General features: G+C 38.6%; 1 protein-coding gene across 12 annotated transcripts in view; it reads left to right on the top strand.

Moving 5' to 3' along the window:
* The window catches only part of ATXN2 (ataxin 2), a 119680-nt gene that overhangs the window by 6894 nt on the left and 84798 nt on the right, over window positions 1–27988 (top strand). For 11 of the 12 annotated variants that reach the window (XM_049866793.1, XM_049866792.1, XM_049866790.1 and 8 more), the window contains exons 2-5: window positions 25096–25132; window positions 26224–26283; window positions 26765–26836; window positions 27312–27462. In XM_049866793.1, coding sequence (XP_049722750.1) covers window positions 25096–25132; window positions 26224–26283; window positions 26765–26836; window positions 27312–27462 — 320 coding nt within the window. Of the gene's footprint in view, window positions 1–181; window positions 21066–25095; window positions 25133–26223; window positions 26284–26764; window positions 26837–27311; window positions 27463–27988 lie in introns of those variants that run through there. The other variant, XM_049866801.1, reaches the window with a different exon arrangement.

The raw sequence follows: 27988 nt of genomic DNA, 5'->3' as shown, positions 1-27988 counted from the left end.
ATATTGCCTCATTTATATTTGAAAGTTTTGTCTCATATTAAGTATTCATTGTAGAAAAGTAAGCTGGTGCAGAAAAGCAAAAAAAAAAAAAAAAAAACCTTAAAATCACTCATAATTTTAGCACTGAGCTATAACCCATTAGAAGCTTAGTGTACATCTTTCTACGCTCTTTTATGTATGTAAAGCGTACATGTGTTAAAATGGAACTAGGTGGTACATACTGTTTTGAGATCAGTAATATATGTCATCTTCTTAAATACATATTTTTCCTAAAACTGTAAAATTTTAAAGCTGAATGATGTAACAGGGAATCTCATTAAAAAAAAAAAAAAAAGAAATCTAAACTTTGAGAGATTAGGAGACTTGCCCAAAACAGTGTTTTGTGAAATTTTTATTACGTCTTTCTTTATATAAACATACGTAAACAAGGTCATGCTGGGTATTTTAAAGAATACCCAGTTGTAGACCTTACCCATCCAGGATATCTTTTTGTAACCTTGAGTTTGGGTGGCTAAAATAGGAAATCAAGTTCCTTTGTCTTTAATATAGGTAATTCTTTATATATGTGGTGTGAAATCTTAATTTAAACGTTTAATCCTTGGTTTTTAAAGATTTGGTATTGTCAGTCTGGATTTAGCCTCACTTTTTTTTTTTTTTGCTGATAATTACTTATGATCGTGTTCACATAGAATATTCATATAGAAGTTTTTCTATATCCTTTATTTAAAAAAATTATATGAATTGTTTATAAGTTAAGCCTTGAAGTTGAGTCAAGGGGCTATAAAATGTCAATTTCATGCCGTTACTAAAAGCTAACTACATTTTGGGAATTGGGTAAAATATTTTTCTATAACAGAATCTTTTGTAAAGTCCGCCAATTTGTGGTATGTAAATATAAGTGAATGTAGCTTATTTTTATTAAGTGTATCAGAACTTTAGGATGTTATCCTCTTGAAAGTCTTACCTTGGGAATCTTTAAGTGTTGACATTGGTCAAATATTTTTGATTGCCACTTTTCATGTTGCTTTTATAAATCGTTTAAAAAATATTCTTAGCTTAGTTGTGATCTTTGGGATAAGAGATGTAAAGCCAAAGTCAGAATTAATCTTGATTTTGGTTTTAGTTAAAAAAAAAAAAAAAAAAAATTTTTTTTTTTTTTTTAATATTGTGTTTCAGGTGAAAGTTTACCCAGCAGATTAGATTCCCATTCAACAATTCATATACAGATTGTTCCATGACATTGCTTACGATCCCCGTACTGTGTCAGTACTCTCCCAGTTTCCACCCGGCCTGCCCTTTTTCCATCTATCCAGTTTCCCTCCCCTCCTTGCCTTCTCATTGCTTTTGTGTAAGTGTTGACCATTTGGTCTCGTATAGTTAAATTGTTTAAAGGAGCATGTTCCTCATAAGTGTTATTGTTTATTTTATAAGCCAGCCTGAAAGGTGACCTCCGAGAGTGGCTTCAGTTCCGGTTTAAAAGGATATCTTAGGATGGTAGTCTCAGGGGTTCCTCTAGTCTCTGTCAGTTCAGAAAGTCTGGTCTTTTTTATAAATTTAAGTTTTGCTCTGCTTTTTCTCCCATTCTGACTGGGACCTTCTATTGTGTCCTGGTCATAGCAGTTGTTAGTGGTAGCCGGGTACCATCTAGTTCTTCTGGTCTCACGTTAGAAGAGGCTGTGGCTCCTGTAAGCCATTAGTCCTGTGGACTAATTGCTTCCTTGAGTCTTTGGTTTCCTTCACTCTCCTTCCCGATTCACTCTTCTTTTGGGAAGAGACCAATAGTTGTATCTTAGGGAAAGAAGTTAACTAGTTTCATCCCTGAAACATACTTGAAAACCAGGGAGAGAGGAAGACTTCAGGCCTTTGTGCTGAAGCTTGTGCAGATTACAGAGAGCTCCTCAGGGCTTCTGCAGAGCTTATTTACTTCCCTTAGATTCTGCCCAGCTTGTTTTTGACAGATGACCAGCAAGTTAGAAAGCAAAACATTCAGAGGCAAACATATGGACAGCAACAAGAAACAATAATATTGTGATAGAAAGTTAAGAAACGGGAGAAGTATTAAAAAAGTGTAAGAGGTAAAAAAAAAAAAAAAAAATGCCATCCTGGGGGTTATGACTGTGACTTTATAGCACTATGCCTCAGTAGGCCCCCGGGGTATCACTGTTTTATAGCACAGCATAGCTAATTGATGCGCTCATAATGGTGCCTCCTAAGACAAGGTTATATTGTTTTTCATATCTTTCAAAGAAGTATTTTTGTAAACTGCAGGTCATGACCCTTTAGTACGTTGTGAAATCACTTTAGTGGGTCATGACAACCATTTGTAGAAAAACGAAAAAGAACGGAAAGTACTAGCATACGTTGCATTGTTAAGGGGAAGCATTGTTTGAAGCAGCTTGTTTCAGTAATGTGTGTATATATATACATACACATACATACTTCATTGCGGTATAAAATGTAACTTTTCCTCAGTGTAGACAAGAAGCCTGTGCTTCAGAGGCAGTGAGGTGCAGTAAGGGATTAAGGGAGAGTTTTGGATTAAGAGAGGGCTTTGAAGTTTCGTCTAGGCTAGGGTTTGCCAGATTTCACAAATAAAAATAAATCCACTTATATTTTAACTCTTAATAAACAATTACTACTTTTTTTTGATATAAATACATCCCATGGAACAAAATTATTTGTTGTTCAGCTGAAATTCAGATTTAACTGGGCATCCTGTATTTTATCTGGCAACCTTAATCTAGGCTAGAATCATGGTTCACCACTTAGTAACTAAAATTTAAGCTTGGTGAGGGAAGGCGCTTTGTTTTTTCACTGCTATATTTCTCTCTGAGAACCGAGCACGCATGGCACTTAGTAGGTAATTAGATATTCGAATGAATGAATGATGTTGGGCAAGTTACTCAATCACTTACTCCATCTCAGTTTCTGTATCTATTAAAAGGGGAAAAGAATACCTTCCTCAAAAAGCGCGATACCGAAGGCTTGATACATTCCATTCTTGGCCCCTAATAGGCTCTTGATTTAGAGTTACACAGATTTCTTTAGTACCCATTCTGTATACAAGTGAAGAAACTAACGCCAAAGAGATTATTTACCAGAGTCTCCCATCATTGGCTACATAGCTGGCATTAGATTCTAGTCTGCTGCTCTAACATATTTCTTAAGACTTTTCAAAATTTGATGTTTATTCAGTAATCCGAGAAAAGATGCCCCTATGCAGAAGAAATCATTTTCTGAGGGTTCCAGTTACCACAGGCTCCACTTCGCTTTGCTGTTCTCTCTCCTCCCGCCCCCCACACATACGTTTCAAGTGGTAGAGTGTCTCTTTAGTCCTTTTAACTTAGAAACTTGAAGCCAAAGTGCGGGTCCTCCATAGTATTGCTATTAGGCATTTCCTTCCTTTCCTCTGTGACTATCTTGCTCTGATCCTTAACCTAGATGGCAGATAGCTTTTGCATTGTTTGCCACTTCTGACTGATGGAGTGTTATGTACAGGATTCTGAGATTTCATTTAGCTTTAGTTGGAGGGTGAGGAAGGGGTACCTGAGGGTATTTGCTGACTGTAGCATAGCCAGCCTCCCTTTTGGTCTTTCCATGTCCAGAAACTTTCTATTTTTAAGTTACCCTGCACACACACTCCATAGCTAGAATGATCTCCCCAAAACCTCTTTCATTATGTTCCTTTTCTGCTCAGAAACTTTGAGTGGCTCTCAGTACTGGCTGGGTCAAAGCCACCCCCCCCCGCCCCGACTGAGCACGACGCCATATTTATTCTCCAGCAGGAAACAGACACTTCTGCCAGTCTTGTCTTCTTGTCCTCGTAAACGTAGGTCTTACCTTCAAGGTTTAGCCCAGATCCTGTGTTGCATAGTGTCTCACTGTATTTGTCCTGGGAAAACGTGGCTCCCTGTGGTATTCAATGCCCAGTGCCTTGTGTTGCAGTGCACAGCTGCACCTCTTACAAACTCATCTTAGGATGAGCTCTGAGATAGGAGCAAGCAAAGCTGCACCCCAGAACAAAAGCAGGCCAACTCTACCAGCCACCAAGCTGCCCTTTTTTTTTTTTTTTTCTTGGTGGGGAGGGAGATGATTATGGTTACAGTCAGCTATCTGTTTCATTTTTAAAAATCTCTGTGTGTTCACTGTGCTTGGGCTTAGTTTGTTGTTATTAAAGTTGTCATATTGAACAAGTGCAGCAGCAGTGAGTATTGACAATGCTCATCAGAAAAAAGCAGTCAATTATAGTAAAAATGAAAGGTCTTTAAATAATTGAAAGCGGTAGGAAAATGATGGCTTGGGATGGGACAGATTCTGAAGGACAGCGAGCAAAGGTACCGTGTTTATTCAGTCAATTATAAATCAGCAAAAGATAAAGAGAATTGATGGCTGAAATGCAGAAACTTGGAAGTTTGCACTTAAAGATTAATTTGGGAGAAGGGTAACTGTAGTTAAAGTGCTACTGCTGGAACTTCTGTCAAGACTTAAAATTAGTGCTGCAGGTCCACAGTCCACTGGATCCGGGGCCTGCAGACTCTCCAGTGACACTTGAGATAGTTAAGAGAAGGTTATCTTTTGAGAAAAGATGTCCAATAGTACGGTCATCACCAAGGAAAGAAGAGTATGCTGCTTTTAAAGTTGGGTAGGGCAGACACTTAACTTTGGCAAGGTAGAAACCCATCAGGGGTATGCAAGCTTCAAAACCGCCTCCTGTCCATTTTGGACTTAGGAACAAATGGATAGACAGATGCAGGTTTTTCCCCCCCCCCATGGCTAACTGCACTGTGATTCAGTTCACATTGCTAGACAGTTATTCCTTATTGTGGTATATTATATTTTAGTTAGGTTTATTGAGGTATAATTTATATAATTTAGTGTATAGTTATTGAGTTTTAACAAACGTATGTAGTCGTGTAGCTTCCACCACAATCAAGGTATCACCTTGTGAGGTTTCCTTGTGTGTGTTCTCATTCAGTCCCTCCCCTTACCCCTGGCAATCTTTGGTCTTTTTACTGTTTTCATGGTTTTGTCTTTCGTCCAGTGTCATATAGCTTTTTGTGACCTTTCGTGCAGCATAATTCATTCATCCATGCTATTGCCTTTAACAGTCATTTCTTCCTTTTTATTCGATTACTACATGCACGTACTACAGTTCATCAAGCAATGAACATTCGAGTTGTTAGCAGTTTTTGGCTGTCAGGAATAAAGCTGCTATGAACAAAGCTGCTATGAACATTTGTGTACAAGTTTTGTGTGGACATACAATTGCGTTTCTCTTAGTTAAATACATAGAATTGAGGTTGCTAGCTTATCTGGCAAGTGTTCATTTAATTTTAAAAGTTATTGCCAAACCGTTTGCTAAAGTGGTTGTCCTATTTTGTATTCCCATCGGCAGCATATGAGATTTCTCATCCACATTCTTGCCAACACTTGGTTTGCTGATCTTTAATTTTAGTCATTGTAGTGATATCTCATCATAGTTTTAATTTGCATTTACCCGATACTTAATGAAGTTGAGCATCTATTCTTGAGGCTATTAACCATTCGTATATCATCTTTTGTGACAAAAGAAACTACTTGAGCTTGGACTTGCTTGGAAGTGAAGAAGCTTCTGTGTTTGTATTGCCTTCCTTCTAGACTTTAAGCATCTTGAGGGCAGGGACAGGTGCCTTGTACAACTTTGTGTACTTAGAAAGTCATCAATTATTTATTGACCTAATGAACATTGGTTTCATTATTAAGTAGATGAGTTTGCCCCGCTAAGGAAAAGTTGTCATCTAACCTCATGATGTTGAGGTGTTTGTGATGTTAATACCACTTTTACCTTATAAAATCTAGGAAAAGGTGTTTTAGGTGAAGCTTTCATCGGAAGATAGACCCTCTTGTGGAGTAGTATGGTGTGTTGCTAAGGGTTTCGTTCCTTTTAATGCTTTGGGGATAGCCATTGGTAGCCCCAGAAATTGGTGTGTTTGAGCAGCCTTCTGGTCTAAGCTTGTGAAAGCTGATTAGAATCATAACTGAAAGGGAGGGCAACAGTTCCTGAGTGGACACACCTTGAGCTTTTTATTCTGCTAGTGCATATATGTATATATATTATATATATATATATATAATTTTATTTGATTGCCACACAGCCTTATTAGGTTATCTGTTTCCTGTCCCCATTTTACTCATGAGGAATTTAAGGCCCAGAAAGGTTAAGGGACCTGCTCAGATTTACCCAGCTAGAAAGTGGCAGTGTTGGAATGAGTACTGTTATATTTAGGATCTCTGAAAAGGTTTGTGCGAGTGAGAATAGAAAGAGGAAACTGGTGATGGGAATAAGGGACATTACAATTGGTTTCTTACTTTAATTGACCAGGAACTTGAGACTCTAGCATCTCTGGGTGAAGGAAAGTACATGAACAGACTTCTGTGGATGAAAAGTAGAGAAGAAAATGAGGAATTTGCATTTGTGACAGTAGGGAATTAGTTATTCATAGTCTAGAAATGTTACAGGAAGTCTGCACATTTTTTAACCCAGTCTGAAAGATCAGGGAATAAATAAGAACTCCTGTTAATTATATAGAACATTTTAGGACTCAGACTAGCATTTCTTAGCCAACTAGTAGAAATAGCTATTTTTGTGGGGGGAAAAAAACTTCAGATATCGGTGATGTGATAACAGTTTATGGAGAGCTTCCTATTTATATAATGAGAGTTACCATTTATTGTGTGCCTGTTAGAGCTCAGGAATTGCGCCAGGTGCATTACTTACATATCTTTTCATCCTTACAACAACCCAGCCTGTGAGGCTGGTGGTGCTATATCCATTTTACAGATGAGGAAGTGGTGGTTCAGAGAAATTAGGGAACTTGCCCAGAGTCAGAGCTAGAAAGTGATGGAGCTGAGATTCTAACCCTGCAAGAATTGAAAGCCTTTCCTTTTTTTTTTTTTGTTTTTTTCCACAGATTTAAAAAAAAAAAAAATTATTTTGTTGTTGAGAATATACACAGCAAAACACGCACCAATTTAACAGTTTCTACATGTACAGTTCAGTGATATTGATTACATTCTTCGAGTTGTAAACCATTCTCATCCTCTTTTTCTGACTTGTTCCTCCCCCATTAACATAAACTCACTGCTTTTAATAACCGTGCTCCACTGCCTATAGTATAAATCCACAACAAAGCAGAAGCTGGTAAAAATCAGTGAAGAAAACAATGGAGCCATTATTTGCAGTGCAGTGACTTAATTAATACGGCCCTTTGAGCGATAGTCTGTGACTCCCACAGAATGGGTACAACTATACAAATACGGTGCTTGTGGCCCACCGAGGAGCCTGGAGAGCCTGCTGAGAAGGCAGATACAGTGCATGGAACCTTTGTGGGGGTGGGACTGTGCAAAGAAAGTGCATGGAACCCTAACAAGAGGATTGGTCAGTTTTGCCATCCCACTAGGCTTAAAAAAGAGAGCCAATCCCAGAGCAAGGTGCTTAATCATCACCAAGAAAAAGAGATGGGAATGGATGTGTCCTTTGGACCTGAGGCTCCTGTACTGAGAACCTCTGGACTTAAGAGACAGAGCTGTAACACTGGAGATGGTGCAAGACAATGAGAAGTAGTGGCCGAAAAATGGCGGCAGCAGAATCAGGAGACCAGTGCAAGACAACTTAGAAGGCTTCCTGATTCACGGAGCAGGGTGGTTACAGTAGATGTGCTGACCCATGCAGCGGGAGCTGGGCTTCTTCAGGCAGGAGGCTTCCTGGTGGAATAGGGTGCCTCTGGGCACTTGCTGGTGGAGCTAGGCTTGCTGACCCAGGGTATGAGAGAGCTGAGGCTTAGTGGTGGAGTAGGGTGTTCCTGAGCACTTTTTAATGACCTAAAGAGCTTTGTAAGACTTGCCATAGTAGGGCAGAGGCTGGGCCCAGCCCCTCAGGCTGAGAGGCTAAGGGCCAGAGAGCGGCCTGCCTGTGGGCATGGCTGAGAAGCTGCCCTGGGTTCCTGATCCTGAACTGTAACCTTGTACTTCCCTAATAAACCCCAGAAGAATGAGCATGGTCTGTGAGTTTTGTGTGGCCATTGTGATGAATTATTGAACCCAGCAGAGAAGTATAGAGTACCATGAGAGGGATGGTTGGTGTCAGAACCTGTGAAAAGGTTGGAGAGAGGAGATATGTCTCATAGGAATCAGCCTTGGGCTGCTGATCCTGATAATGGTTCTCTCTTTCCCTTTTGAAGTTAGACGAGGAGGTCTGATGCTGCTGCCATGCCATTTTTATAGTTGGTGCCATTTTTTACATTACTGTTAGCCATAAAATGGTTTCGATTACCTGTGCCCCTTAACCCTGGCAGTTCTCAATTTACAAATGGGTTTGAATCCAGAAGTTTGTTTATAATTCTCTTTTTTTTTTTTTTTTTAATGAAAAAAATTGAAAACAAATGGTTTTCCACACCTTCCTATTTGAGCAAGATAGGGTTTTTTGGGGTTTAGTCAGTTGAAACCTGTAATTAATTTGCACTAAGTAGTATGCCGTATTGTGGGTTAAGGAGATTTTTGTGGCTTGATCTAATAACCTAAACACCACTTACGATATTTCTATAGGAAAATAAGAGCGAAAAGAACTCACTTCCCCACTCTTACCCTGTGTTAGTCATGTGAGAGGTGGCTTCAACAGCATGTTGTTTGTTGTTAGGTACCGTGAAGTTGATTAGTCCTCCAAAAAGAAGGAATATAATAGTTGAGGAAATAATTTGTCTCTTGTGTGGCTTTAGGGAAATCCTAGGTATGCTGCAGTTGTTTGTGTGGGCCAAGCAAGCATGTCAGGAGATGATACTTTTTTTTCTATTTTCTTAATTGCTGTACTACATTAGTTTTTCCCCAACAGTTTAGTCTAACCTAGCCTTTGCTATCAGAGTTAAACTCTCCTTTTGTTGTTTCACCCCTCTGCTCAAATCATGTGTTCCCAAGGCTGAGGTCCTCTTCACCTTTAAGGCTTTCCACGATCTAACCCAGGAGTTAGCAAATTTTTTCTCTAACGGGCCAGATAGTAAACATTTTAGGCTTTGCAGGACACATATAGTCTCATATATGGCTGTGCATGTATGTATATATTTGTTGTTGAGAATATAATAGCAGAACATACACCAGTTCAGCAGTTTCTGCGTGTACAATTCAGTGACATTGATTACATTCCTCATGTTATGTAACCATCCACAGTCTTTTGTGGTAATTCTTTAAAAATGTAACAATTATTCTTAGCTCCAGGCCATATAAAAACAAGCCACTGGTCCACCGGCATTTGCAGACCCCTGATAAGTCTCCATTTTACCTTTCTGGTCCTATTTCCCATCCGCTCTTCAAAACATGGTCTCCATTTAGTTCAAGATGGTCTCCTCTGCCATTGTCCGTGGAGGTGAGATGCTCAGCCTTTGCTCCTTGGCCGCTCTCCCAGCATTGCTGTCCCTTCTGAGATCCTCATATATATCCTGTAAGATCCAGCCCAAATCGGTCATGAAACTAATTTTCATTTGTTTTTCTTTCTGTTAGCTCCTGTAGAACGTAGCCTGTTCAATACATGTTAGCTTTCTTAACTGAGGACTTGTTCCGTATTTCCCAATAGTAGCTTGCAGTAAACTATAATAAAAAAAAAAGAGTCACAATTTCCTTTCACCTATTTTATGGGGAATGCCTAAAGTGAGTTAACATAAAAAACTGGAATTAGATTTCTAGTTTTTAGTTAATTTTCTTCTATACAGTGGTGGTTTTTCTTGACTACAAAGAGAAACTACACAGTCATTACTTGTCATGATTCATATAACAAATGCTATGGCCTTCATTCATTCAGTAATTTAGAGCACTTACTATGTGCCAGGCTCTGTTCTTAAGTCCTGAGTACACAGTGGTGAGCAACAGATGGTAAATAAGTGAACACATAATAAATTAGATAGTTGAGGAGATGGGGAGCCCTGGTGGCACAGTGGTTAAGAGTTCGGCTATTAACCAAAAGGTTGGCAGTGTAAATGTACCAGCTGCTCCTTGGAAGGTCAGTAGGGCAGTTCTGCTTTGTCCTATAGGGTCGCTGTGTGTCAGAATCAACTTGATGGCCATGGGTTTTGGTTTTGATGTACTCAGTATTAAGTACTAAAACATTGAGGTGTGGTATTGGTTGGAGAGAGACTTTAGATGGAGTGGTCAGGGAAGGCCTCTTTGAGAAGGTGACTGTTGAGACCCAAATAACAGAAAGAAGCCAGCCGAGTGAACATGGGGGCCGGGGGGACATTGCTATTGCTATAACTTTACCTGAAGGAGGTCTGGGAGCATGTGCTATTCTTAGTATACCAAAGAAAATTAGCTGTAACTGTGTTGTCGTTTGCTGCTGTTGAGTTGGCTGCTACTCACGGTGACTCCATGCACAACAGGATCAGGTTGTTGTGCTCCATGGTTTTTTTTTTTTAATGTTTTTGGTGGAAGTATACATAGCAAAACAGGTTCCTCTTCAACAGTTTGTGCATATATTGTTCAGTCACACCGGTTACACCGTAGGGTTTTCATTGGCTTATTTTTGGGAAGTAGATTGCCAGGCCTTTCTTCCTAGTCTGTCTTATTCTGGAAGCTCTGCTGAAACTAGTTGATTGCAGCATGTAAGCCTCCACTGACACATGGGTAGTGGCTGCCCATGAGCTGCATTGACAGGGCATTGAACCCGGGCCTCCTGTGTGGACGGTGAGAATTCTACCACTGAACTTAACAACTGCATGTAATTGTGTATAACTATATGTGTGTGTATGTGTATACATATATGTAGTTATGACTATAGAACTAGTCTGATTCTGGAAGCCTGGATCAATATGGCTATAAAACTTATATTTAATTAAGATAAAATAAAAAATCTAGTCCTTTAGTCCTCTAGCCATATTTCAAGTGCTTAGTACTGGATCAATGAAATATAAAACATTGGTAGTATAAATCTGCTACCCAGGCCTGTTGCAATAGTGGCGGAAACTAGTCACTGACATGTGGAGGCACCAAAACCAAATGAAACCTCTTGTCGTCAAGTCGATTCCAACTCACATGGTGATGAATGAGCAGAATGGTGACAAATGAAGATATAAAAAGTTTTGTAATTGTGTGCTGACAATACCAATAGAAGTTGCCTGGTTTTTTTTCCTAATTTTGAAACAGTGATGGAAGGAAATTGTATTATATTATTTAACGTGTTTTAGCTATCAAGAATGCCACTGGAATGTTGTGTATATTTTTACTTGTAATTTCAAGTAAGATATGAAAATACAAATTTTAACTCTGCCCTAGACATAACCTCTGAAGCTGCCTGACGATGAGACTTTTTTCATTCTGCTCATTCAATAAATATTTGTTAAATGCACAGTTAAAATTGTTACCACTTTTTAATGGTTTCTCCTTGCCAGACTTGTTTTTTTTTAAACTTGAATGAGGCATAATTGACATGAAATAAACTCTAGACGTTAAAATATATGATTTGTTGTTTTGACCAAATTTATATGTGTCTTTTACGTTTTATCTTATTTGGTTCTCACAAAAACCCTGTGGCTTTTCCATTTTACAAATAAGCAAATTGGGGACCAGAGTGGTTAAGTAACCTCCCTGGGGTCACAATAAGTGGCTGAGCCAGGGTTTATACTGGGGTTGTCTGGAAGGTGCTAGAGTAGTCCTCTGTGTTTAAGCACTGCACTCTGGAGGACTAGTGCCCTGGCTTTCTGGGTTGCAGATTGTCTGAGGTCTCATCTTTACTTTATCCACAAGCTCCTCACATTTGTTTCTCCCTCTCTTGGTGTCTGGGCCAGAACTGCATAACCCTTTTTCTTATCTACTGGTTAAGGTGGATTCTTTATGGTGTGTGTGGTTTAGTCTAAAAAGATCCTTTTCATACCCTTTCTAATGTGGCATGAAGAAGGAATAGTTTCTGGGATATCTTTTTCTGCCTTTTTGGCTGCCCGGTTCTTGAGTGGTTACTTAGAAACTTCTGGAAATATTAAAATTACGGGAAGAAAACTTCCTTTTTTAAAATAACTTTTTGAGGGTAAAATTGAAAGACATAAAAATTTTGAGTACTCTTTATAGATATTAAGTCGTTGTTGGCTTAGCAAGAAAAAGATGTGTATGTTAGACCCTGTGCTGCCCAGCATGGTAGCCACTAAGCCACATGTTGCTATAAAAACTTATGTTTAATTAAGATAAAATAAAATTAAAAATCTAGTTCTTTAGTCTCCTAGCCATATTTCAAGTGCTTGGTAGCCACATGAGGCTAACGGCTACTATATTGGACAGTGCAGATATAGGATATTTTCGTCATTGCAGAAAATTCTACTGAACAACAGGGCTGGTTAGATCATGAAATTGATAAATTCAGATACTTAGGGAAGAAATAAACTTTGGGTGTTGTTAGTAATGAAATAATTTTGTTTTCTTCAGTTCATTTTGTTGGGATATTGCCTTTCTGTTCACATTCTAATAGATAAAAAATTATTTTTGCGTACATATCCTGGCTGATGGTGGTGGTTCTTGGGTGGCATCAAGCCGGTTCCGATTCATAGTGACCCTGCGTACAACAGAATGAAACACTGCCCGGTCGTGCGGTTTGAGCCCATTGTTGCGGCCATTGTGTCAGTCCATCTTGTCAAGGGCCTTCCTCTTTTTCGCTCACCCTCTACTTTACCAAGCATGTTGTCCTTGTCCAGGGACTGGTCCCTCCTGATACCGTGTCCAAAGTATGTGAGACCAAGTCTCGCCATCCTCACTTCTGAGGAGCTTTCTGCCTGTATGTTTTCCAAGACAGATTTCGTTCGTTCTTCTGGAAGTCTGTCATGGATTGAATTGTGCTGTTATAGCAGCACTGGATGACTAAGACACAGGCCGTGGTATATTCAGTATTCTTTGCCAACACCATAATTCAGAGGCATCAGTTCTTTGGTTTTCTTAATTCATTGTCCAGCTTTCGTGTGCTTTTGAGGCAGTTAAAAATGCCGTGGCTTGGGTCAGCCTCACTGTAGTGCTCAAAGTGACATCTTTGCTTTTTAACACTTTAAAGAAGCCTTTTACAGCAGATTTGCCCAATGCAATACTTTGTTTTCTCGAGCTGCCTTTGAAATCTTCTGTTTGATTTTTTGAAGGCTGCTTACGTTGGCGTTCATTGTGGGTCTGAGTAAAATAAAATCCTTGCAACTTCTATCTTTTCTCTGTTTATCATGATGTTGCTTGTTGGTCCAGTTGTGAAGATTTTCACTTTATGTTGAGGTGTAATTCACATCAAAGGTTGTAGTCTTTGATCGTCCTCAGTAAGTGCTTTAAATCCTCTCCGCTTTCAGCAAGTGAGGTTGTGTCATTTGCGTGTTGCAGGTTGTTTTAATGAATCTTCCTCCAATCCTGATGCCACGTTCTTTTTCATATAGTCCAGCATCTTAGATTATTTGCTCAGCACGCAGATTAAATAAGTATGGTGAAAGGACACAATCTTGATGCACACCTTTCCTGATTTTAAACCACACGGTATCCCCATGTTCTGTCTGAGCAGTGACCGCATCTTGGTCTGTATACAGCTTCCTGAGCATGATTAAGTGTTCTTGTATTCCCACCCTTCACAATGTTCTCCATAATTTGTCATGATCCACATTATCTTTAAAGCAGAGGTAAACATCTTTCTGGTATTCTCTGCATTCAGCCAGGACCCATTCAGCATCAGCAGTGATATCCCTTGTTCCATGTTGTCTCCTGAATCTGGCTTCAGTTTTCGGTAGTTCTCTGTTGATGTACTGCTGTAACCATTTTTCAATGATATTCAGCAAAATTTTAGTTTTGTGTGATATTAATGATATTGTTCAATAATTTCCACATTCTGTTGGATCACCTTTCTTTGGAATGGGCACAAATACGGATCTATTGCAGTCGGTTGGCCGGGTAGCTGTCTTCGGAATTCCTTGGCACGGACGAGTGAGTGCTTCCAGTGTTGCATCCATTTGTTGAAATACCTGCATTGGTATTCCATCAGCGCCTGGTTCCTTGTTTTTCACAAGTGTCTTTAGTGCAGCTTGGACTTGTCTCTTCAGTACCATTGGTTCTTGATCACATGCTGCTTCCCGAAATGGTCGAATGTCAACCAGTTGCGTTCCTTTCATCTTCTTTTGATGCTTCCTGTGTCATTTAATATTTTGCCCATAGAATCCTTCGGTATCGCAACTCGAGACTTGAATTTTTTCTTCAGTTCTTTCGGCTTGAGAAATGCCGAACGTGTTTTCCCATTTGGTTTTCTAACTGCAGGTCTTTGCACATGTCATTATAATACTTTACTTTGTCTTCTCAAGTTGCTGTTTGAAATCTTCTGTTCAGCTCTTTTACTTCATAATTTCTTCTATTTGCTTTAGCTACTTGACATTCAAGAACAAGTTGCAGAGTCTCTTCTGACATCCATTTTGGTCCTTTCTTTCTTGTCTTTTTAATGACCTTTTGCTTTTTCATGTATGATGTCCTTGATGTAATCTTGCAGCTCGTCTGGTGTTTGGTCATTAGCGTTCAGTGCATCATATGTATTCTTGAGATAGTCTCAATTCGGGTGGGATATACTCAGGGTTGTACTTTGGCTCTCATGGACTTTTTTTCATTTTCTTCAGCTTCAGCTTGAACTTCCTTATGAGCAATTGATGGTCTCCCTCCCTGTTTGGCCCTGGCCTTTTTCTGACTGATGATATTATGATTTTCCACCGTCCGTTTCCACAGATGTAGTCGATTTGATTCTTGTGTATTCCATCTGCTGAGGTCCACGTGCATAGTCATTGTTTATGGTGTCTAAAAAAGGTATTTGCAATGAAGAGGTCGTTGGTCTTGCAAAATGCTGCCATGCAATCTCTAGCATCATTTCTGTCACCAAGACCATATTTTCCAACTACTGATCCTTCTTTGTTTCCAACTTTCACATTCCAATCACCAGTAATTATCAGTGCATCTTGATTGCATGTTTGATCAATTTCAGACTGCAGAAGTTGGTAAGAATCTTCATTTTTTTATCTTTGACATTAGTGGTTGGTGGGTAAATTTGAATATTTATGTTAACTGGTCTTCCTTGTAGTCGGATAGATATTATCCTGTCACCGACAGTGTTGTACTTCAGGATAGATCTGGAAATGTTCTTTTTGACAATGAACGAGATGCCATTCCATTTGAATTTGTCATTCCTGGCATAGTAGACCATCCGATTGTCCGATTCAGTATGGCCAATACCAGTCTATTTCAGCTCACTGATGCCTAGGATATCTGACTTTAGGCATTCTGTTTCATTTTTGACAACTTCCAGTTTTCCTTGATTCACATTCCACGTTCCAGTTATTAATGAATGTTTGCAGCTGTTTCTTCTCATTTTGAGTCATTCCACATCAGCAAATGAACGTCCTGAATTTTTTACTCTATCCATGTCATTAAGGTGGACTCCACTTTGAGGAGGCAGTGCTTGCCCAGTTGTATTTTGAGTGCCTTCCAATCTGAGGGGCTCATCTTCCAGCACTATATCAGACAATCTTTAGCTGCTATCTGTAAGGTTTTCTCCGGCTAATTTTTTTTAGAAGTAGATCATCAGGTCCTTCTTCCTAGTCTGTCTTAGTCTGGAAGCTCTGCTGCAGTCTGTCCACCATGGGTGACCCTGCTGGTATTTGAAGTATTGGTGGCATAGATTTCAGCATCACAGCAACACACAAGCCACCATAGTGTGAGAAACTGACAGATGAGTGGTGGCTAATGGTAGATTTCATAAATTAGTCTGACAGTAGTGAGCACATGCAGCTAAGTCGAAATGATTTGCTCTAGATACCACACATACAGAATTTGTGGGTAAAGACACAAAATCCCTCATTGAGGGAGTAGAGACTGACTTCTGTTTTTGTCAGAAAGCCAAAAGTTGCGGTTGTGGAGTAAGACATTAATAAATAGGTAAAGGGGATTTGTTGGTAACACACAGGAAGATGCAGAATAAGAACATGCGTGGGGCGTGAGACACGGTTGTTGTGTGCTGTCGAGTTGATTCCGACTCATAGCAACCCTATAGGATGGAGTAGAACTGCTCCATAGGGTTTGCAAGCCTGTAATCTTTACAGAAGCAGATCACTAGGTTTTTCCTCCTGAGGAGCACCTGGTGGGTTTGAACCACCGACGTTTCAGTTAGCCGCCCAGCACTTAACTATTTTTACCCCTTCCTTGCTCTTGACTCAGCCTTTGGCAATACAGTAGGTAATGACAGGTGCTGCTTACACAATATCAGACTTTGAAAGTAATCTGTCTGTTCGAAGTAAATAGTATGGAATTACGTGAAGCTGAAAATTTCCATCTTCTTCTGTCCTAATACATGAGGAACAGTTGTGTTATTTATTCAGAGAGTTTTTTCCCTGTGTTTATGTAAGTAAACATATTAGGTTAAAAAGTGTAAATTGAATCAAATTACATGTATATTTCTGACTTGTTTTTTTTAACATATATTACGAAAATTTTTCTATGTTAGTGTTGTTATTAATAGCAGCCAGTATTCCATTATATTAAAGCACCGTAACCGTTTGCCTATTGACGGACATTTAGGTTTTTTCCAGATTTTGCCATTAAAAACTACTTAAGAACAATGTTGCATGTATTGAAGCCCTGGCAGTGCAGGGGTTAAGATTTTAGTTGCTAACCCAAACCTTGGCGGTTCGAATCCACCACCCACTCCTTGGAAACCCTACGGGGCAGCTCTTCTGTGTCATGTAGGGTCACTATAATTAGGATCAACTTGATGGCAGTGGGTTTTGGTTGTATATACTGTCTTTGTCTACAGGATATGTCTAATTTAGAGTAAATCTTCGAGCTGCTGGGTCACATGGTGTACATGTTTGAAATATGGACAGACAGTGCCAAACTACCCACTTAATAGGTTGTGCTCATTTGTACTTCCGTTCGTCAGGTATATGAGTTTGTTTCCTTTATACCTTCACTACCACTGAATACTTTTGTAACCCTTGCTAGTCTAGTGGATGTAAAATGACTTTTTTTATGTTTTAATTTGCATCCCTTTAATTGTTGTTGTTGTTGTTGGGTGCCGTTGAGTCGGTTCCGACACATAGCGACCCTGTGCACAACAGAATGAAACACTGCCCGGTCCTGCGCCATCCTTACAGTCGTCGTTATGCTTGATCTCATTGTTGCAGCCACTGTGTCAGTCCACCTTGTTGAGGGTCTTCCTCTTTTCCGCTGGCCCTGTACTCTGCCAAGCATGATGTCCTTCTCCAGGGACTGATCCCTCCTGACAACATGTCCAAAGTATGTAAGACGCAGTCTCGCCATCCTTGCCTCTAAGGAGCATTCTGGCCGCACTTCTTGCAAGACAGATTTGTTCGTTTTTTTGGCAGTCCATGATATGTCCAATATTCTTCGCCAACACCACAATTCAAAGGCGTCAACTCTTCTTCAGTCTTCCGTATTCATTGTCCAGCTTTCGCATGCATATGATGTGATTGAAAATACGATGGCTTGGGTCAGGCGCACCTTAGTCTTCAGGGTGACATCTTTGCTCTTCAACATTTTGAAGAGGTCCTTTGCAGCAGATTTGCCCAATGCACTGTATCTTTTGATTTCTTGACTGCTGCTTCCATGGCTGTCGATTGTGGATCCAAGTAAAATGAAATACTTGACAACTTCAGTCTTTTCTCCATTTATCATGATGTTGCTCATTGGTCCAGTTGTGAGGATTTTTGTTTTCTTTATGTTGAGGTGTAATCCATACTGAAGGCTGTGGTCTTTGATCTTCATTAGTCCCTTTAATTATACAATGTTATTTTTGGTGGCTACAAGGTATTTCACTATGTGGTTTATAAAGAAAATGTTCTGTGTTCTACTTTGGTGAGTTAGCATCTAGGTTCTTAAAAGCCTGTGAGCTGCCACCTAAGATACTCCACTTTGCTTACGTCTTCAGGAGCCAGGGAGAATGAAGAGAACTAAAGATACACGGGAAAGATTAGTCCAAAGGGACTAATGGACCACGTCTGCCACGACCTCAGCCAGACTGAGTCCAGTACAAGTAGATGGTGCCCTGCAACCACCGTTGACTGCTCTGACAGGCATCACAATAGAGCGTCCTGGACAGAGCTGTAGAAAAATGTAGAACAAAATTCTAACTAGCAAAGAAAGACCAGACTTACTGGTCTGACAGGGACTGGAGAAACCGTGAAGAGTATGGCCCCTGGACACCCTTTTAGCTCCGTAATGAAGGTACTCCCAAGGTTTACCCGTCAGCCTGAGATTAGACAGGCCCATAAAACAAAATGAGGTTAAAGGGTCACAACAGCCCGGGGGCAAGGACTAGAAGGCAGGAGGGGATAGGAAAGCTGGTAATAGGGACCTGAGGGTTGAGAAGGGAGAGTTTTGACATGTCCTGGGGTTGTTAACCGATGTCATAAAAGGATATGTGTACTAACTGTTTAATGAGAAACTAGTTTGTTCTGTAAACCTTCATTTAAAGTACAATTAAAAAAAAAAATTCTAGCCAAAATATTTCACTCTGTGACTATAGCCAAAAACCAAACTAGTGGCCGCCATCTTGTTGATTCCAAATCATGATCCCCTGTGTTTTGCAGTAGAACTGCTTATGGGGTTTTCAGTGGCTATGACTTTTTGGAAGTAGATTGCCAGGCTTTCCCCCCGAGGTACCTCTGGGTGGGTTATGTGACTATACCATAACTTAATGAATTCCCTGGTGTCAGACGTTTACTTTGTTAGATATTACTCATTTATTCAGTAAAAATCCAGGAATGGCATAGGGCGTTTCCCCCCCCCCCGACTTTTAATTGCGTATTTCAAACATACAAAAGCAAAGGGAGACTATAGTGAACTCCATGTGCCCATCATACCAAAAAAAAAAACCAAACCTGTTGCCAGCGAGTCGATTCTGACTCAGAGTGATCTATTGGACAGAGTAGAACTGCCCCGCGAGGTTTCCAAGGCTGTAAATCTTTACAGAACAGACTGCCACATCTTCCTCCTGTGGAGCTGCTGGTGGGTTTGAACTGCTGACCTTTCAGTTAGCAGCTGAGTGTTTAACCACTGGGCCAAGCATGGTTAATTACTAACTCATATCCAATTTTATTTCATCTGTCTCCATACCCACATGTTAAAATGATTCACATACCATGAATTTCATTCCTTTCAGTGTACAATTCAGTGGTTTTTAGTATATTTATAGGAGTGTGCAACCATCCCCATTATATAATTTCAGAACATTTTCATCACCCCAAAAAGAAACCTGATGCCATTAGCAGTCACTCCCTATTTCTCCCCCAGTCTTCTCTCCTCTCCTCCCACCAGCCTTTGGCAACCACTAATCTACTTCCTATCTGTATTTATTTGCCTATTCTGGACATTTCATACTAATGAAATCATGTAATATTTCACTGAGCATAATGTTTTCGAGCACGTTCATGTCATAGCATGTATCAGAACTTCATTTCTCTTTATGGCTGAATAACAGCCTGTTGTATGGATAAAGACCTCATTTGGTTTATCCACTCATCAGTTGATGGACATTTGGGTTGTTTCCACATTTTGGCTGTTATGAATATGCTGCTGTGAACATTTGAGTACAAGTTTTTCTGTGGGTATATGTTTTTCTTGAGTATATACCTAAAAGTGGAATTGCTGGGTCATGTGGTAATTTTAAGTTTAACCTTTTGAGAAACTGCCAGACTTCTCCAGAGTGGGCTGTACCATTTCACGTCCCCACCAGCAGTGCAGCAGAGTTACAGTTTCTCCACGTGCTCCCCAGCACTTTTTATTGTCTTGTTTTGATTACAGCCATCCCAGTGGGTGTAATGTGATATCTCATTGTGATTTTGATTTGCATTTCCCTGATGGCTAATAATGTTGAGTATCTTTTCATGTCTTTATTGGCTGTTTGTTGGTCTTTGGAGAATCTTCTTTGGAGAAATGTCTATTCAGATCCTTACTCCATCTTTAAATTCGGTTGTCTTTTCACTTTTGAGATGTAAGATTTCTTTATGTAGTCTGGATACTGGTCTCAGTTTGGATGTGATTTGCAAATATTCTCTCATTCTGTGGGTCATCTTACCATTTTCTTGATAGTTTCTTTGTAGCACCAAAGTTTTTCATTTTGGTCAAGTCCCACTTACGTACTTTTGTGGCTAATGCTTTTGGTGTCATATCCAAAAAATCATTGTCTGATCCAAGGTCATAAAGATTGACTCCTCTGTTTTCCGTTTACAGTTTTAATAGTACTGGGTCTTACTTTTAGATCTCTGGTCCATTTTCAGTTAAACTTTATGAAGTGTGAGCTAGTGGTCCGGCTTCATTCTTTTGCATGTGGATATCCAATTGTCCCAGCACCATTTGTTGAAAAGGTTGTTCTTTCCCCCATTGAATTGTCTTGGCACCCTTGTCAAAAATCAGTTGACTATAAATGTAAGAGTTTATTTCTGAACTGTCAACTTAATTCCATTGATCCGTATGTCTGTCCTTATGACAGTATGATACTGCCTTGATTATTGCACTTTCCTCAGGTTATTATTATTTTTTTATCGTGGTAAAAATATACACACCAAAAGATTCACCAGTACAACCACTTCAACGTTTACAGCTCAGTGACATCGATTATATTTTTTTGTGTTGTGCCATCATTATTGCTGTCCTTTTCCAAAATATTCTACCTCCATTAACATAAACTCCATGCTCCCCCAAACAAAAACTCCTCTTTCCCCCTTTCTCCCACCCTTGGTAACCAGTAATAACCTTTGGTCTCTGTATGTGTTTATTTCATGTAAATGAGATCATACAGTATTTATCCTTTTGTGACTGACTTATTTTGCTCAGAGTCATATTTTTAAGGTTCATCCATGCTGTGGCGTGTATCAGAACTTAGTTTCTCTTTACAGCTGCCTAATATTCCATTGTGTGTATAAACCTCATTTTGTTTATCCAGTCACCTGTTGATGGACGTTTCGGTTGTTACCACCTTTTGGCTATTGTGAAAACTGCTGCAATGAACGTTGCTGTACAGGTTTCTGTTTGTGGTCGGCCTTCGCTTCTGGGTATGTACCTAGAATTGGGATTGCTGGGTCATGTGGTAGTTCTTTGTTCAACTTTTTTTTTTTTTAAGCAGCTTTTTTGAGATACAGTTCGTATATCATACAATTTACCCATTTGTAGTGTGCAGTTCAGTGGCTTTTAGTACATCTACAGAATTGTGCATCCATCATCGTAATCAATTTGAGAACATTTTCATTATCCCAGAAAGAAGACCCATACCCCTTAATCATTACTTGCCAACCCATAACATCCCCTGCAGCCCTGGGCAACCACTAATCTTTCTGTCTCTGTAGATTTGCCAATTCCGGACATTTCATATGAATGGAATCATAAAATAAGTGGTCCTTTGCCTTTGTTCAACTTTTTGAGGAACTGCCAAACTATTCCACAGTGGCTACACTATTGTACATTCTCACTAGCGATGGATGAGGGTTTGAGTTTCTCTACAACCATGCGAACGCTTGTTATTTTCCATTTTTTTCCTTGTTTTGTTTCAGTCTTTGCTATTCTAATGTGGATGAAGTGATGTCTTCATTGTGGTTTCAATTTGCAGCTCCCTAGTGGTTATATGTGATATTGAACATCTTTTCACGTGCTCTTGGCCGTTTAAATATCTTTTTTCATAAACTGTCTGAGCCCTTTGGTCATGTTTTGATTGGGTTGTCTTTTTATTGTTAAGTTGTAGAAGTTTTGTGTCTTGTGGTATTGTTATACATGTTATCAACAATGCATTGTTATAATTATTATTTTATGTATGCATCTGTCTTTAACAGAAGCTGAGAGAAGGAAACCCAAGTATGTATTTATGGTTTTTGTTATGTTGGACTTTCAGTTTATCATTTTTGATTCATTTGTTCCTGCGGCTGGGAGTGAACCATCTCAAGTCATTCCCTTAGCCTGATACAGCTTTGCTCCCACCCTTCTTCGTGCTGTGGTTGGCAAATATATGACGTTTATATGCATTTTGTTGTATATAATTGCGTTTTAAATCAGTTACTAGAACATGCATTTTAGACTGTATTTTATAATTACGTAATTATTTTTACTATTTTTTTAGTGTTTGCAGATTCAAGTTATTGTTGGACTTACTTGCTTTCAGCCTGAAGAACTTCCTTTAATATTTCTTGTAAAGCAGAACCACTAGCAACAAATTTTCTCACTTTTTGGTTTTCTAGGAATGTCTGTATTTCAACTTCATCTTTGAAAGATAGCTTTGTTGTATCCAGAATTCCATTTTTTTCTTTTTCTTTTGTTGTTGTTGAGACTGTACACAGTAAATCCTACACCAATTCCACAGCTCCTGCATGGACAATTCAGTGACACTGATTTCACCCTTTGAGTTGTGGCCATTGTCACCCTCCTTCTCTGGGTCGTTCCTCCTCAATTAGCGTCAGTGAACTGCCCCTTAAGCTTCTTATCTAATCTTTTGAGTAGCTCTTGTCAATTTGATTCCATATAGGTAGTTCTTAAAAGAGCATAATGCTCAAAGCAGACATTTTTTGCTATTAAGCTAGACAATTGTTTGTTTTTAAGAAGACTTCAGGGCATATTTTTGGTTTAAGCTTTAAAGGTCATCTCAGGGCAGTAGTTTCGGGCATTCATCAAGCCTCATGGCTCCAGAAAGTCTGGCGTCCATGAACATTTGAAATTCTGTTCTGTATTTTTCCTGTTTTGATCAGGATTCATCTATAAGAATCTTTGATCAAAATGTTCAGTAATGGTACCATGGAATTCTTCAGATTTCATTGCAAAAGAGGCATTTGATCATGGAGGCAGTTAGCCACACATTCCATTTCCTCCTCCTGTTCCTAACCTATGCCCCTTCCTCTGTTTTGCTTCAGGCAAATAGAGACCAGTTGTTGTGCCTTGGATGGTTCCTTGCAAGCTTTTAAGATCCTGGGCACTATGCAACGAATTAAGAGGTAGAACAGAAGCACTGAACATGTTATTAGGCCAGTTAACTAGAATGTCCCATGAAACCGTAACCCTGAGCCTCCAAATCAGGGAACCAAATTCCTTGAGGTACTTGGTTGTACATAAGCAGCCTCAGCTGCTAGGTATAGGATTCTTGATTGACAACTATTTTCTTTGAGCACCTTGAATATATTAACCTGTTACCTTCTGGCTTCCATTGTTTCTGATAAGAAGCAGACCGTCAATCTTATTGGGCTTCCCTTGTAGGTCACATTTGTTTTTCTCTTACCGCTTTAAGAATTTTCTCCTGGTGTTTGTTAGTATTTTATGATAGAAACCCTGGGGGCGTAGTGGTTAATGCTATAGCTGCTAACCAAAATCAGCAGTTCAGATCCACCAGGCCCGCCTTGGAAACTCTATGGGGCAATTCTCCTCTGTTCCCTGGGGTCACTATGAGTCTGAATTGACTAAATGACAATAGGGTTGGTTTTGTTTTTATGATGATGTGACTTTGGGGAATTTTTATTTTAATCCTACTTGGAATTATACAGCTTCAATGTGTTGACTAATGTTTTTTCAATCAATTTGGAAAGTTGTCAGTGATTACTTCTTTGAATATGTTTTCTATTCATTTATCCCTTTCCTTCTGGTATTCCGATTCCATGTATGTTGATACACTTAATGGTGTCCCACATTTCTCTGAGGCTCTGTCCATGTTTCTTTATCTTTTTTCTCTCCTTTGAATTGCATATTCTCTGTTTCTCTCTAAGTTTGCCAGTTCTTTCTCCTGTCAGTTCATATCTACTGTTGAGTCCCTCTAGTGAATTTTTCTTTTTAGTTGTTGTATGTTTCCAATCCAAAATATCTACTTGGTCCTTTTTTATCATTTCTATCTTTTTATTGATATTGTCTATTTTATGCGATATTGCCATCATACCTTACTTAATTCTTTATTCATTGTTTCCTTTTGCTTTTTTAATGTATTTATAATGGTTACTTTGAAGTCTTTTATTAAATCTGTCATCTGGTCACTCTCACAGTCAGTTTCTGTTGCCTGCTTTTTTCCCAGTGTCTCCATCATGCTTTCCTATTTCTTAGCATGTCTAGTATTTTTTTGGAAATGAGACATTGTAGAGAGTGCATTGTAGTAGTTCTGGATGCAGAGCTCGGAGGCCAAGCCAGGACAGGATTCAGGGTGTGTATGTTAGTGCTACTTTACTGGGCACTGCTCCCAGTCAGACAGCTAGACCTTTTGGATGTGAATGGTGCTGCTTTTTGAATGTGTTTAATTTATGGCTTACTTTCAGCATTGTGATTATTCTATTAAAATGAGATTTCAGTCATATTCTAGAGTAGTTAATATTCATGAGAAATGTAGTAGTTTTCTTTATTAATGTTTTTATGATTTCTAAGGGGCCTAATCTTTTCCAGTGGAACAAGCCTCAGGTTGCATTGTGTTCTATAATTAAATTCACTTGAAAATAGAATTCTTACTGGAAATTACTTGACAGCTGACTTTGGTGTGTGACATCGTTGTAGGGGGAGGGAGTTGACAGTGAAAGGTACTTGTTGTATAGACCCTGACAGAGGCACTTACTATTTAGAATTGAAAGTGCTTTGAATTATATGACTTATTTTCAAATGGTTTTCTGCACTTGTAAGCACATTAACATTTTTAAAGGCAGGGAAAAAAGATGGCAGGTGCCTTAGTGTCAGTCAGATGTGTTGGTTAAATCAGAAGTAGAATTTATATTTTGTTCTTAGGTAGCCCTTTGACAGCCTGATCTGTTACTTTTGGAGTAAAGATCATCATTAATTCATGTATAGGGTTAGTATTTTTCTTCTAGTATAGGCTATTTTTATTTTTACTTCGTTTATTTGATTTTGATAAAATTTCATTCTTATGTCCTTCTTTCTCCTTCCCCTAGGCCTTTGAACCAACAAAGCACAGATAAGAGGCATTACTTAGCTAGGCTTGAAACTTAATACTAGAGGAGCCCTCCCACCCATAGTCTGTCCTTTATTTGAGTGGAATTATATAATATTTTAAATAAAAAAAAAATATTTTAGCTTGTTTAACCTGTTGAGTTTAATAAACATAATATTTAATCTTTTCAGAGGTCGAAACAGTAGCAAAGGACTTCCTCAGCCTACGGTGAGTAACTTGAATGTTATTTCTTTGAAAGAAATGGTAACTAAAATGTGATTCCTAACCATAGACCAAAAGCCAAGGGAAAAAAAGGAAAAATCCTCTTGAATTATATAGCTCAGAAGCCTTTATAGATCAGTATAGTTTAGTACAAAATTATTAGCTATGTGCGTTGTTTTTTGATGATGACTACGTATACAATGTAAAAATGCCTATAAAGAGTATTTTGTCATGCATAATAATTTTTAATAAAAATTTTTAATAAATCTGAGTAATCCCCCAAAAGATAAGCTGAACGTCAAGGACTAGTTTTCAGAGTTCTCTGGGGTTTTGATTTTGAAATAATGTGCTATCTTTTGTATTGCTTTTATCTTTCTCCTTTGGAAAGGCCTTCTGGTCTTAAATTCAGGAACTTTATCATTGAAATTAAACTAGGCATGAAAGGCAGAAAGTGTAATTTCCACATGATAGAAGAAAGAAACGAGAAGCTGTCACTATTTTTGAGACTTTGCATTGTTGGGACAGATTGTCTTCATAAGAATCGGGAGGACACACACTTACGTAATATGTAAAACGTAATATGGAGTGTTGTGGCTGATCAGATCTTTGGGCACTGTGTTTTTGACTCAGGTATACTGGGAGGAGATAGTCTTGGAAGGTGGTACCACCCCCATTACCCTTTTTAGTGTATAGATCTGTGAGTTTTGACAAGTGCATGCCATCATGTAACCACTAGCACAATCAAGATAATAGAACAGTTCTGTGCCCCCAGACCCCTCGTGCCACTTTATAGTCACCCCTTCCCCTACTCTCTAGCAACCATTGATCTGTCTTCTCTCCCCATGGTTTTGTTTTTGCATATCTGGAAGTTTAATTTTACTTTTATAGTCAAAATACTGTTAGTTGGTATGACCGATTTCACTTTTGAAAACCTGAACTACTATTTTCTAAGGAAACAGAAGACTATAGTGAACCAATTCTCCTTTTAATACATGTGAAGTATTATAAATTTATCTAAAAGTTCTGTAACAAATACTAACTTTCAAATATATACAAGTATAAATTCTGATTTCTAATAATGTCTTTTCATATTCCAGATTTCATTTGATGGAATCTATGCAAACATGAGGATGGTTCATATACTTACGTCAGTTGTCGTAAGTGATCAGATTATTGGGAATAAACTGCCTAGGGAGTAGTATAAAGTAATTTTATGAAGTTAAAATGTGTATGAATGATTCTCAAAGTAATCATTTCTTAGGTTATGTTCGTTCGATCAGGGTGACTAGGACTCTCTTCATCTCTGCTAATGTAACTGACTGTAAAAGGATTCTTATTAACCCTTTGTACAAAATAATAGAGTTGCTGGTCTTCTGTAATGCATTATTTTCTTGTCACCTAGTGTAGCTGGGGGTCAGAAATGTTTAACTTCAGTATTGAATTCATGCTGTCAATTCTTAGGGCCCCCTGAAGAATTTGAGAGTTCAGTGTGTTTTTAATGCCTAAACATTGTTATAGTTTTGTCAGTGAATATGTAATTAGCGAAGCCTGATGAGCTGTAAAAACTGACATGAAAGCAGTTATCCCCTGTGACTGTGTGACTACCATTTCTTTGATAAAGTAATTGTGTGTTTTTAGGGATCCAAATGTGAAGTACAAGTGAAAAATGGAGGTATATATGAAGGAGTTTTTAAAACATACAGTCCTAAGGTAATTTTTACTTTTTGTTAATGTAAAACCCATGAATCGTCAACTACCGTATGTTTTTATGGCTTTCAGGATAGTGACTATTAGTTTCTGATTTAGCGGTTTATAGTTGTGAGCTGGGTATGTTGATAACTGTGTAATCAAAGACATTGTGATCTGTGTGATTATTAAAATATTTTGTCCTTTTTCAAGCATTGTGGACTAGAAGAGGACTTGAGTCAGTTCATTTCCCCCCCTTCTCACTATTAATGTACTTAAGATCCACCATGATAGCAAGGGCCAACTTGGGAATATTTCAGTGATGAATGAATAGCAGATCAGATTTCTGAGAAGAGGGTATGGTTATCAGGCTCTTTTGAGACAGATTGTTTTTGCCAAAGGTATATGAAAAATAACAGAGACCTTGCTGTGCTAAAGAACTCCTATTGAATTTTATTTTTTAAGTGTTTTGAATATTTACTTGTGTTTTTAATTTTAGTGTGATTTGGTACTTGATGCTGCACATGAGAAGAGTACAGAATCCAATTCGGGGCCAAAACGTGAAGAAATAATGGAGAGTATCTTGTTCAAGTGTTCAGACTTTGTCGTGGTACAGTTTAAAGATATGGACTCTAGCTACGCAAGAAGAGGTGGGTTTTCATTTACTAAATACGCCTCATGGTTTATTAGATATACTCGAGGAAAGATTCCATAGTTATCATATAGACTGTTTTTTTTTTTTTTTTTTTAAATAGGCTTCCTAGAGTAAACCGGATTAAAAAAAAATTTTTAGAAAAGTGAGACTCTTAATATATTTTTGGTACACAGTACTTTAAATTTATTAGGAAAATTAGTACTTTTAATATCATAAATAATAACTGAATTTGTGTTCCATTAAAAGTAGTTTGTAAGGGATTTTCTAAAGTTTCCTGGTCAAGAATGCTACTGAGTATACTCACCTGAAAATGTCTTGTTCCATTTGGTCTGCAATGCTGTTGTTTATAAGGGAGCCTATGTCTGGAAAGAAGCTAAAGCACAGGGCTAAGACAGAAAAGCCTAGAGGTGTGGATGCAAAATGATTGTCGAATGTAGAGTTCCTTAGGGTTTTGATTTTGAATTAATGTGCTATCTTTTTTTTTTTTTTTGCTTTTATCTTTCTCCCTTAGAAAGGGCCTT

The sequence above is a fragment of the Elephas maximus genome, chromosome 22, assembly GCF_024166365.1.
Source record: "Elephas maximus indicus isolate mEleMax1 chromosome 22, mEleMax1 primary haplotype, whole genome shotgun sequence".
NCBI lineage: Eukaryota > Metazoa > Chordata > Mammalia > Proboscidea > Elephantidae > Elephas > Elephas maximus.
The sequence above is the reverse complement of the archived record's forward strand: the minus strand, read 5'-3'. Positions and strand labels throughout refer to the sequence as shown.